General features: G+C 42.1%; 1 protein-coding gene across 1 annotated transcript in view; it reads right to left on the bottom strand.

The window, feature by feature from the left end:
- LOC306928503 (glucocorticoid receptor-like) overlaps positions 1–13,834 on the bottom strand; it is a 99,412-nt gene that overhangs the window by 28,729 nt on the left and 56,849 nt on the right. Inside the window, exons 2-3 of the mRNA XM_079508674.1 lie at positions 11,004–11,167; positions 2,381–2,407 (exon numbers count right to left, since the gene is read on the bottom strand). Of these exons, the coding sequence (XP_079364800.1) occupies positions 2,381–2,407; positions 11,004–11,167 (191 nt within the window). The remainder of the gene's footprint in view (positions 1–2,380; positions 2,408–11,003; positions 11,168–13,834) is intronic.

Raw genomic sequence — 13,834 nt, 5'->3', positions numbered from 1 at the left:
ACTTTAGTTACTAGTTACTTTGTAGATTTTGATTATTATTACAAAACGTACATTAACCACTTCAGCCCTACATTTCGGCCATTTGAAAATAGCCGATCTACAAGCTCACAATGCATACAGTAGAAAACTTGAAATGGGACGTTCTGTAATAATGAGTATTTTTAGTTTTGGTACTTTAATTACATTTTGATGCCAATACCTTCATACTTTTACCCAAGTAAATGTTTAATTCCGGGCTTCCACTTACTGAAGTAAAGAACGTAAAGAAGTATTTTTTTTACCCCAGTGTGCCGTTTGGCAAGACTCGACTCGGCGTACTCGGGTGTCACACCGGATTTTCCAGTTATCTTTGGCGCTGGCTGGCACGGTGCCCGGAGGTCACACTGCTGACTATCATTAGCACAATTTCTCTACTGTAACATGACAGATGTAATTTACTGTACCGGCAAGGTTCATCGGGTGCATTCTGTCTATTGCAAGTGGCTCCCAAACCATGGGAACCACTTTGCCGCAGACCCATTTTTGTGGGTTGAGAGTTACCTACAATATATTATTTTAACAAGATTTTCTAAAATAAATCTGCAAAAAGTAATATCTGCAAAATGTTCAGATTCATAATAAAAGGAAATACAAGGAAATGGCAGATATACACAGGCTCCCAATACGTCGCGTCAAAGCTTGTATATCGGCTATTTCTGCTATTTGACTTAAAACTGTTTTTAATTCAGAATGGATTTGTGTACGTTTGTGTCCCAGGGAAAAAAAGAAAGAAAAAAAAAGACACAAACTAATTTATCTTTCAGCTCTCCGGCTGAAAAAGGGAACCGCAGTGGGGAACAGTGATTTACTGTGCTAGTGCGAGTTCACCGAGTGCATGTAATGCATGTTCGTGCATGCATGGCACAGTAGTAGCATTCTCACAGTAGCATGTGGAATTCAGGCCTTACTACTGGCCCTTTGTTGTTCTGGCATTAGAATTAATTAATAAGTCAGGAGTTATAGCACAGACATGTGGCGATGGTTAACCAAATGTGCTTTCTGCGATGCTGAAAAGGGCAGACTATCACATTGCATATCGTTGCTGCCGGGCAGAAACCATAAACTGTATGTCCATATTCTACCCTCTGAGGCGAATAGCGGCCGATACCGATGCACGGCCGATACATCGGTTGCAAATAAATAAAAACGTTTGCGCGTTTCACGCTATGAAAAAATTACACCTGTGTGAACTGAGCGGCGCTGGCTGTGTGTGCGTGTGTGTGTGCGTGTCTGTGTGTGACCCGAATGCGACCCCAATCATGTGCAGGGGTCAAGATAGGTCACACTCTAAGCAGACAAGACATAGAGAGAGACACACACACAGCCCTTCATTGGGGAGTGGTGTGCACCGCTCAAAAACAAATGTCTTGGTGGACAGGGCCCTGTATTTAGTAGAAGCAGCAGCAGACACACCCAGTGCATAGTTATTAACGAACAGTCGACAAACAATAATGATAGTATATGCATTAACACAACACAGGAGAATCAAGTGAGAGAGAGAGAGAGAGAGAGAGAGAGAGGGTGTTAAAGGGAGCTCAGCTCACAGCGGGTTAAATGTGGATCAGGTGCAAAAGAGTTGGTCCAATTAAGAACCAGGAAGGGTTTATTAATATTGTCAAAAAAGCGGGCTTTGACTTAGTGGATGAATCTGTACTTTAACCAATTAAACCCTATAATACAGTACTAAGCACACTGGCATTTTGCCAGCACCAGATATACAGTACCGCCCTTTCAAGAACGGCACACGTTCACACATGTGCTAAAAATATATAATACTGGCACATTGGCAGAAAATGTTATCAGTGTGAACGAGGGTACATTGACCGAATGTTTATTTTTATTTAATAATAATCAAAATCAACAAAGTAACTAGTAACTAAAGTTTTCAAATAAATGTAGTGGAGTGAAAGTTAAAGTACTGGCAAATGGAAATACTAAAATGTACTTAGTTACTTTCCACCACTGCCAAGAGGCTGTTGAGATTAAAAGAACACAAACCACAGTGAAAGGTTGATTCTCTAGGGCTGTGGGACCAACGTATATGGGCATGCATCGACGAAAACACAAGACAGACGCTGCAGTGATTTGCTGCCGATTAGTCCCAACCAGGTCCCATTTTTCAGAGGGTCAGGGATAAGACCGTAAACAAGACCACAAGGTCCCTTTTGGACTAAGTGTACTCTGTGGCTGTTTTTACATTTATGTTTAATAAACTATTCAATCAATCAATCAATCAATCAATCAAGAAAAAATGTACATGGAACAATGTGGGTGAAAAGCAGAAAGAAAGTTATAGATCATTATCATCATCATCATCATTATGAAAGGTGCGTTTATTTACCATCTGTGCTTTGTCGCGCTCTCCAACCTTGAGACAACAAGAGAATGGGGGGGGGGGGGGGGATAGAAAGACAAAAAGAATAACAGGTCAGATATATAACTTGTTTTCTCAGCACAAAAAATCACTTTGAACATCGTTTGACTTTGCATGGTCATTTACCACTGCAGCTCCCCCTGAAATAGCTGCTGTGTTTCACGTTGGAAGGCCTTAACCCATTAAGACTGATTCTTAAACAAGTTTTCTGATTTTTTATTGTTTTTATTCCATGTCAAGGACCCCCAAAATTATAGGCAGACCCCAGGTTCCCCCACAGTTGGTGTCAAAGTGTCCTTGAGTAAGACGCTGAACCCCAAATTGCTACCGATGAACAGGTTAATGCCTTGCCTTCAGCATTGGTGGACACGTATGACTGTGTGTATGAATGCAAATGGAATGGATTGCTTTTTTATAGCGCTTTTCTATGCATGTGCTTACTCAAAACGCTTCACAATGGTCCATTCATTCATACATTGGGAGTATGAATGCAATGCACAACCATTGTAAAGTGATTGTACAAATGCACCATATACCATAAATGCACCATTAGGAGTAGGAGACTCATGAGTGGGAAGGGGGGAGGGGAGGCGGGCACATAGGTTGGTGAACCAGTAGGGAGACTGTGTCTGTTTCCTTTGACATGCATGAATCCGTCCCTCATCATAGTCCATGAAAAGCTCAGCTACTTTCAGGCTAGCTCTACTACAGCAACCCTGAATAGAAACATTAAACCCACTTCAACCCACGTTGTCATAATTATGCTCCTCAATGAGAGCCCATGTAATCTATGCTGTTATGAGAACACTACATAACACTTTCACAAAGTTTAAAACAAACATGTTCAGAAATAGCAGATGTACAAGCTTGCCGCGCAGCACATTTACATTTAAATATGATATATTAAAGCTATTTTTGAAATAGCCATGGTAATACATTTAGCTGAGGACCCCCCTGGAAACCCCCCAAGGATATCTGGTGGTTCCTGGACCACACTTTGAGAACCACTGCTTTACTAAACATAAACAACAACCATAATTATGGCTATGGTTAGCTAACTAACTTGCAACCTCGCCAAAATGAACATGACATTTAAATTCTCTGCAGTTTGATCTGCAGGCTGCGGAAATGAAACCATCACTACGTCACTGTAGACAGGCTTTTTTAGAGACAATGTCAACTACAGTGCATATTCCCTGTCAACTTATTTTTCAATTGATTCTACAAATGCACTACGTATTCATGTATTACTCATGCATCAATCTTTTTTAAAGATGGAGTACCATGATTTTTGTATTTTTCCCCCAGTTTATCATGTGTTCATGAGATGACTACTTCATTAGACCCCTTGGTGTGGTTGTTACAGTATGCGCAATGATGTCTTCCCTTTGTATTTAGGGTTTCTTGCTGGAGGCTAAAACCTTTTTTTTTTTCTTAATTTTTATCCCACGATTTTGCAACCCATTTTTTCACCCAGTGTCAATTATCTAATGTAATCCTGGGCGCTACACTTCCTCTCCCAACCTGGGGGGGGCAGCGGACTGACCTCATGCTTCATTCTATGCATGAGGAGTCCAATTCTTCTAATTATTGAATTTCTTAGATTTTTCTTTAATTTCTTCATGAAGTTACTAAAAGAAATCACTGATTTTTTTGGATTAATTCATGAAAAGTTTAGCTTTTTTGGGAATGTTTTTTTTTTTTAATAGGCCTATGTTTGAAAATAATAAACCAAATTTACGAAACAGAATCTAAGGGGACCCATAACAATGTGTCCGCGATCCGCAAATGGGTCCAGACCCAGTGCTTGGGAACCAGTGGTGTATAGTACGTGGTTTTCGCGTGGGCTCTAGAAATGTGTCGTCGGGGTGCGGCTCCAGGAAAAGCCGCCGCACGACGTCACTAAAGCGTGTAAATCTGGTGCTGAGCACTGTGGCTCAGGGAGGGGGCCTGTCACTATCAGCGGGGGTGGAAAAAGTACTTGCATTTTTCACAATAATGCAATACTGCCATGTAGAACTATACCTCATTACAAGTAAAATAATTCAAAAGTCGAAAGTACTCACTATGCAGAATGTCCCATTTCAAGTTTTCAAATGCCTTGCTACGCATTGTGAGCTTGTAGATCGGCAACTTTCAAATGGCCGAAATATAGGGCTGAAGTGGGTAATATATATGTTTTGTAATAATAATCAAAATCTACAAAGCAACTAGATGCACTGCTCCTCCTTGTGGATAGGGGGAGGGCTGTCTTACTGGGACAACATGAGTGAGCCCAGTGTCCATGACATCATGGACACTGCTAAAATCAAAAAATATCTAAAACCACATATTACACACATACATTAAGACCCCCAGGAAAGTGTTCTAAATCTCCTAAACGTTATTAACATATTTAACATATTTTGGCAAAAAGGGTCAAGTGTCCCTTTAAGTACAGCACTTGAGTACACTTCCACCACTGACTATCAGAGGCCTAACCATACCTGCAAGATGCTTATCGTCGCTGTCACGCGGACACCGCCCAAAGATATTATTTAAATTAAATGATTTAAAATAGTGAAAATTTACAAGGTCTGATATTTTCACTACTTTCGTGCTACACCCTTGTGTGATGAAGTAGGGCGTTCATTTAAAAATGGGGGAATCCCCATGAAATATGGAGATACGAGGTTTTCTCTGCCCGACAGGGACGTTATGCTTCTGCGATCCTGCAATGGAATGTCTCAGATCTATACTACATCCTGGAGACCAGAGAGAGAGAGAGAGAAATACAGATGGGAAGTCCAGACACAGAACAGAGACGTAGGGCAGTGGTTCTCCCCCATAACTCTGAGAGAGCGTATACAAACCAAATGGACCCGTGCTGAGCTGTAAGGGTCCATTTGGAACCCCCGAGGGTCACTTTGAGAACCACTGACTTAAGAGCAGAGAAAAAGAGAGAGAGAGAAAGCGACAGAAGAACTGCGCGGCAGGAGGGCGGCCTCAGAGAATAAAACTCTGAGCCTGAAAGATTCTTTGACGCACCCCGCTGTCGCATGTCAACGCGGCTCATTCACAGCATCATGACTTTCTAGATCAGGGGTTTTCAACCCTTTTTTAAAAATCAAGGCCCATTATTTATTCGGCATTAGAGCCACGGACCATTATTTGATGAGATTTAGTCTCTCAGACCCAGAACGTTGAATATGTTCTTGTCGTTGGATAAGAATGGACCCGTACGGGTCCATTTGATTTCATTTCACGCTCTCAAGTGTTAAAGATCTACTGTATAATGGTCCATTTGGTTACCAGCTCTCCATCATTTAGCTGGGGACCACCTGGAACCCCCTCATGGACCACTGGTTGAAAACCACTGAATTAAAGTTTCACCATGCTCTGTTTGTCAAACACATTCCCATAATGCCCCTCTAGTTTATTACGCGGTCCCTCGCCAGTGGTGTACATTTATACCTACTGCACTTAAAGGGACACTTCACGCTTTTTGCAAAAAATATATATGTTAATGATGTTTAGAAGATTTAGAACACTTGGGGTCTTTATGTGTGTAATATGTGCTTTTAGATATTTTTGCTGTATTACTGAGACAACATGTAGTCCAGGAAGGAAGTGAGCCCAGTGTTCGTGACATCACGGACACTGCTCAAATCAAAAGTATTTACTGTAATAGTTACTGGTTACTCTGTAGATTTGGATTATTATTACGAAACATACATGAAAACATCTCGGTTGTGAGCTTGTAGATCTGCTATTTTCAAAAATATGTTTTATACAATTTAGACATTCTGTAGGATACCTTGTGAAACTGGACATTCAGCACAATGAGTAGTTTTACTTTTAGATACTTTAGTACATCTTGATACCAATACCAATAACTTTTCTACTTTTACTCGAGTCATTCCGGACTTTTACTTGTAACATTGTAGTATTGATAACTTTTACAGTACTCTCCCAGCCCCGGCGGGTCTCGGGGGTTGACCTTATTATTATTTTCCCCCAGCTTTCTCATGACATTAAATGTAAGATGAAACACCAAACGGCACAAAGGTCGCCTTACCACTGACACATTAACAATACCTTTATCAGCTACAAACATGGCTGCGGCTTATTCCCCAAGGGGAACGTGATTGTGACATTCTAAGGCTGGGTCGATTATACAGTCACTGGGTTTTAGCTTTCTTTTCATGGCCTTTCTGTGTCACCCGCTGCCACGATAAGGTGACTGCAGTAGGGCAACAGGAGATGAGGTTTAGGATGTATATACATACGCACACGTAAGAATACACGGCACGCCCATTATACACATATCCAGCGCACATACAGTGCATGTGCATGTATCGCAGGGGTACAACAGTTAAATCCTAATATCAATACACCACGTCTCTGTGTGTATGTTTGTACGTACGTGTACGTGTGTGTCTGGAATCCACATAACTCGAGAACCGTTTGCCCCACTGACTTCAAATGTGACACACGCGTTCCACACCACCACAGGGAGTGCAGTGCCCGGTGTCAAGTCCGTCGGATCGTCGGTTGTCCAGAACCAACACAAAAGCCTCCTCCCGGGCTCTGGACAGGGCCACTGCCCAGTCTCTGGACATCTCCATATATGGAGCTGGCCTGTTCTGACATCACAATGATGTTCTGACATCTGTATATACTCCATATTTGGGCATGCCTGACATATAACTTATATGGGCATAAAAGGGACACAGACATAATAACTGGGTGGGGCATTCATTTCCAACTTGCATCGTTCCAAGTAGGCCAGTGCCCAACGGGCACCACTCTAGTTATCAACTATGAAAAAATTAAAATAGGGATAGATTATGAATTGATTATTAGTGGATAGGGGGAGGGCTGTCTTATTGAGACAATGTAGTCCAGGAATTAAGTGAGCCCAGTGTCCATGACATCATGGACACTTTGAAATACTAAAATATCTCCCAAATGTCTCTCAAACATCATTCAAATAAGATCTGGTTGCAAAAGGGGTGAAGTGTCCCTTTAATGCTGATTGATCTGCCAAGTCCGTCCCATTGGCTGTGGTTTGGCCGGATACCAGCTAATTCAATTAGAGTTTTTATTAAAGTATCAAATCACAACACGTTGTCTCAAGACACTTTACATGTAGCCTAGAGCAGAGAGACCCAATGTCGTCCAACCCTGAGAAAGCAATTTCTTTGCGACAGCAGCGGCAGGGACAGAGGAAATCTCGTTAATCCATGCATGCGCGTTTGGCATTTGGCTACCTTAACCCATTAAGACCTTAGGCCCATTAAAAAAAATGTCTTTCTGAAAAACCTATGTTTCTATCTCGGTGGTTCTCAAACTTTTTCATGGCGAGGACCGCCGAACCCCATGTCAGAATATTAAATATGGACCCCCAAGAAGCAAAGTAACATAACAGTACCAACGTTACATGATGCCAATAAAGTAGGCTATTACTAGCCTACCTGTGATCCTCCGGTCTATGAATTGTATAAATAATCCAGCGTTTATGAGGTAAGTATGCATAGTCATAGGTTTTCATTCTGGACTTTTATTTTCGGTGCACGACACCGCCACGTGACAAGTTAACAACACAGCAACAAGTAGCTGGGCTAACTTCTTGGGGCTGGCACTGGGATATCAAAATAAAACACATATGATTAGCCTCCTCAAACGATATTTTATTTTGTAGTTACTCTACTTGAAAGTCAGTCCATAACACATCTTTTCTTAGTAGCAATAGCAGTCGATAAAGAACGCACAGAACAGTCACCGCTCTGCTCCATGCTTTTCTGTCATTATCGCGAGCAAGGGTGCACACTTGTTTTGTTTTTTTATATCTTGTAGATATGCTATTATAAATAATAATGTAACTGGCTTCATCCCATAGCCTATTCTGGAACTTGGGAGTCTACAACTTCTCGGGTACATCATTATTGTTTAATTGGCCTCAGGAGACTTGGCTCAGATCTGAACCCATTTGATTTGGCGTTATAGGAACCCATTGCGACCGCATGCCCTTGCTGACGTCGACCCCAGGCAGGGTTCGAACCCACATCCTTTCGCATGAAAGGCATAGCTCTAACCACTAATCGAAGTGAATAAATACTTTAATGTTAAATAAATTAATAGTCCTACTGTTAATATAAACGCTAACTCAGAGTGTACAAATGAATGGCCCTTCCTGTTATGAGGCAAGGAAGCTAGAGGATAATAATGGATGATGATGTAGCTCTTAACACCCTTGGCGCCACCGCTTTCATTTGACATTCTAAGTATAGGCAGATGAAATAAAGTTATTTTCACAGTTGTGCAACAGCTAATCTCATGCAATTCAAATGATTATATGGATCATCATCGGGACAAAACGTCCCGAGCTAATCTCATGCTAACCATTGTTACTAGGAAGCGTGGTGCGTAACGCCGCTAATATACAACGCATGCACATGAATATGTGCATTCGATTAGCACCTTGGGTAAACACTTGGCCGCAATCCATCGCAAAAGGGCGGCATTTTTATGTATGGATTGTGTAATGATGTAACATAACTCTAGAAATGAAGGAACGTCATGTAATTTCCAGAAGATACACTTTGCCCCGTATCTGTTTAAAACATGGGGAGATTTGATAACATGTGGAGGTGGGGGAGTATGAAAGCTCTTGAGATACTTTTGGAGTATTTCCATCAATGCTCGGAGGGTGTATCTGGTGATGTGCATGAATTTGTGATTATCCAATCATCAAGTGATGCTATTGACACTCGGCAGCTTTGTAAAGCTTAATTTTAGTAGGTGTGAAGTGTTATGTTTACGCATACTGTCTGGATAGGCCAAGCACAATGATTGACACATAGGGGGAACAATGAGAAACTGACCAACAGCGAGGATGTGGAGAAGTACCAAGTGAAAGCAACAGAGGTTTGGCAATGAATTGGCAATGTAAACCTATGTTTTCTCATGCCAATAAAGCCCTTTGAATTGCATTGAAATGTATCGTTGACCAAAGTTCTACTTGATATTGTATTATCAAAATTGGATCCCCCTCCCCCTATTTTCCTCCAGGCCCCCCTTTTCCTAACTGGTCCCTTAGTCGGCTAAAATCGTATGATATTTAGTCAACGAAAACTAGTCTAAATCAACCCTGGTGTCAGGCAGTTGTCTGTTGATGACAACAGCCAACAGCAACAGTAATACAAATCTTCCATTGGATACTAGCGCAATGAAATCAGTTGTAGCTGACATTTGGTTGCATTCACCCTCCTGTCTGACTGGTCTGACACAAGATCCAATGTCACCCTGTCTGGCTCACACCCAGTGATATACGTGTGTTTGGGTTCAGATGCTGCCTGGCTGTGTAGAGTGTGAACACATTGTGAATGAACCCGACACCTGACACACGTTATTACGGTATAGTAGCAGTAAATCAGGGCGGGACAGCTCCTGGCAACACTTGAATGAACATCTATGAATCCGATGATGCCCAAGTAAGTGCATGGAAATGCATTGTATAATGTAAACCATTTCATTTAAAAAAAGAAAGTAATGGAAATGATGAACATACTAGACATCATCATGTTGTGAGGTTGTAGATTGGCTATTTTCTGCTATTTATTTAACATTTTGCTGCTTCCCCCGAGCATCAGTGGTGGCCTAATGTTTATCAAACTAGGGGGTGGGGTGGGGGTCCTTGAAATGAAACAAAACAAACAACCAAGAGGTTGAGGGTCAGTGGTATGTAGACCATACATGGGCAACTGGTGGCCTCCACCTTCACATAATACAGGTTAATATCGGAATACTAATATATTATTGATTTCAGCTGTTACAATTCCAAACATGCAAACATGACCCACTTTAATTACGTGTTTCTATACATGTAGCTTAATGACTAGTATTCAAATGTAATTGTCTTTTTTTATGTCCAATAATTGTATTTAGTTCATAAAGTTAACATTTCTGTAACTAAATGCATTTGAAATTAAATAAAAAGGTTACATTTCAGGATTCCAATTCAAAAATAGGAAATAAAAATCCGGATATCAATTAAAATATAGCAAAAATATCAGATCTACAAGCAGAAAACGTGTCGCACACTGCGACGCGTTTTGAGCTTGTAGATCGGCTATTTTTGCTACAACAATAATTTCCATATGTGGCCCTCTGGAGTGCAGTGTGGAACTATAGTGGCCCTCTGGAGTGAGTGTGGAACTATAGTGGCCCTCTGGAGTGAGTGTGGAACTATAGTGGCCCAATGGAGTGAGTGTGGAACTATAGTGGCCCTCTGGAGTGAGTGTGGAACTATACTGGCCTTCTGGAGTGAGTGTGGAACTATACTGGCCCTCTGGAGTGCAGTGTGGAACTATACTGGCCCTCTGGAGTGAGTGTGGAACTATAGTGGCCCTCTGGAGTGAGTGTGGAACTATACTGGCCCTCTGGAGTGAGTGTGGAACTATAGTGGCCCTCTGGAGTGAGTGTGGAACTATACTGGCCCTCTGGAGTGCAGTGTGGAACTATAGTGGCCCTCTGGAGTGAGTGTGGAACTATAGTGGCCCTCTGGAGTGAGTGTGGAAATATAGTGGCCTCTGGTGTGTAGACCAACCTTCCACGGCCCTCTTGAAGAACACCTTGCAGCTGCCACAGGTCACCACGCCGTAGTGGCACCCCGACGCCTCGTCAGAACACACCAGGCAGATCTTGTGGGTCGTCCCGCCGGGCTTATTGGTCTGGCCTGGAGCCACCGCTTCACCCGCTCTGCCCGACGAACTGCGGAGAGAGAGAGGGAGAGAGAGGGAGAGAGAGAGAAAGCGGTTGTTAACGACTTTCACCCTGGTGTCCCTGTTTTCAGCATGTCATACAGTAGGTGTTCAAAAGTAGGGTATTTGTGGTGGCAAAAATAGGCCATTCACTTTTCCATGCATGGGTGGCAAAGTGTCAAACTGTGCACATTTTGAGCATAAGTAGGCTATATAGAAAGATGCACTCTGTAACTTTCACGTTCTACCCTGGATTCGAACCTGCGCAAGTGCTGACATTTGTGAGCGGTGGGCAAAACGTCTCCATCATGTAGCTTTGTGTCCCTATGTCTGTCTGTCTGTCTGTCTGTCTGTCTGTTTAGGGTACCAACAAGTGAGAAAGTGGCGCTGTTGAGCTTCACACTGTGCACAGGTGCATGATGGGAAGCTGAGTTTTTAGTGTAACACCAGTCTTTTTCAGCACGAGTGTCTGTACAGGAGTTCAGTACAGTATAACAATTACAGTATAGTTCCACCGTTCACTTCACACAGGTGTGACTTTTTTAGCCTGCGTGGCCAGACAGAATCTGCCTGTGCAAACAAATTATAATAATAAATTGCCCTAATATCCAGTCGCAGTGATATAGTCTGGCTGGAGGATAATGTCTACACAGTGATATAGTCTGGCTGGAGGATAATATCTACACAGTGATATAGTCTGGCTGGAGGATAATATCTACACAGTGATATAGTCTGGCTGGAGGATAATATCTACACAGTGATATAGTCTGGCTGGAGGATAATATCTACACAGTGATATAGTCTGGCTGGAGGATAATATCTACACAGTGATATAGTCTGGCTGGAGGATAATATCTACACAGTGATATAGTCTGGCTGGAGGATAATATCTACACAGTGATATAGTCTGGCTGGAGGATAATATCTACACAGTGATATAGTCTGGCTGGAGGATAATATCTACACAGTGATATAGTCTGGCTGGAGGATAATATCTACACAGTGATATAGTCTGGCTGGAGGATAATATCTACACAGTGATATAGTCTGGCTGGAGGATAATATCTACACAGTGATATAGTCTGGCTGGAGGATAATATCTACACAGTGACATAGTCTGGCTGGAGGATAATATCTACACAGTGATATAGTCTGGCTGGAGGATAATATCTACACAGTGATATAGTCTGGCTGGAGGATAATATCCAGTCAGTGATATAGTCTGGCTGGAGGATAATATCTACACAGTGATATAGTCTGGCTGGAGGATAATATCCAGTCGCAGTGATATAGTCTGGCTGGAGGATAATATCCACACAGTGATATAGTATGGCTGGAGGATAATATCCATGCAGTGATATAGTATGGCTGGAGGATAATATCCAGTCGCAGTGATATAGTCTGGCTGGAGGATAATATCCAGTCGCAGTGATATAGTCTGGCTGGAGGATAATATCTACACAGTGATATAGTCTGGCTGGAGGATAATATCTACACAGTGATATAGTCTGGCTGGAGGATAATATCCAGTCGCAGTGATATAGTCTGGCTGGAGGATAATATCTACACAGTGATATAGTCTGACTGGAGGATAATATCTACACAGTGATATAGTCTGACTGGAGGATAATATCCAGTCAGTGATATAGTCTGGCTGGAGGATAATATCTACACAGTGATATAGTCTGACTGGAGGATAATATCCAGTCAGTGATATAGTCTGGCTGGAGGATAATATCTACACAGTGATATAGTCTGGCTGGAGGATAATATCCAGTCAGTGATATAGTCTGGCTGGAGGATAATATCTACACAGTGATATAGTCTGGCTGGAGGATAATATCCAGTCAGTGATATAGTCTGGCTGGAGGATAATATCTACACAGTGATATAGTCTGGCTGGAGGATAATATTCAGTCAGTAATATAGTCTGACTGGAGGATAATATCTACAGTGATATAGTCTGGCTGGAGGATAAATAGAATGTTGACCTAAAGACGATGCCACTTGTCAACTAGTCGGACCACAGGATCTAAATGTCCCGACAGAAGAGCAGGGAGACCAAATACAACCACCCCCAAAATTGTAGAAGTGAATATGCATAAAAGATAAAAGAAAATCCAACAGCATATAAATCACACCCGTGTGAAGTGAGGGGCGCTCTTATCATCATACATCATATCCCGTGCTCAGCCAATCAAATCATGCACAAATGTCATTCCGGCCAATCACTCTTGGCATCTTCACTTTTCTGCCCTCATTTTTGTATCTTCAATATGCACTTTGCTCAGCCAATCAAATCATCGCTAATTATGGGGTGATGATCAGCCAATCACAAGCCAATGTTTGTGTTCACACAAACCCGGAAAGCTTCATGGGGCATAGGAAGGGCTAGCGTCCCTCAAACATGCAAGACAAACTGGGAGGGGAAGAGAAGGGCTCTGAGAAGCACTTGTCTTTGTGGGTCATGTTTAGTTACGTAAGCACCCTGGCAGACATACAGACATCACATACATTCAGCTTCTTACTGTAACAACAACACAGGCGCATTCATCAACAAGGCCTTTTGTTCTCTCCCTGTACCATTAGACTCACATTCCATCGCTTCTGCAGCGTCCTCAGTGGTGGAAAAAGTACTCAATTGTTTTACTTAAGTAAAAGTATCAATACTGCAATG

The sequence above is a fragment of the Electrona antarctica genome (assembly GCF_951216825.1).
Source record: "Electrona antarctica genome assembly, chromosome: 8".
Lineage (NCBI taxonomy): Eukaryota > Metazoa > Chordata > Actinopteri > Myctophiformes > Myctophidae > Electrona > Electrona antarctica.
This window is presented reverse-complemented; position numbering and strand designations above follow the sequence as displayed.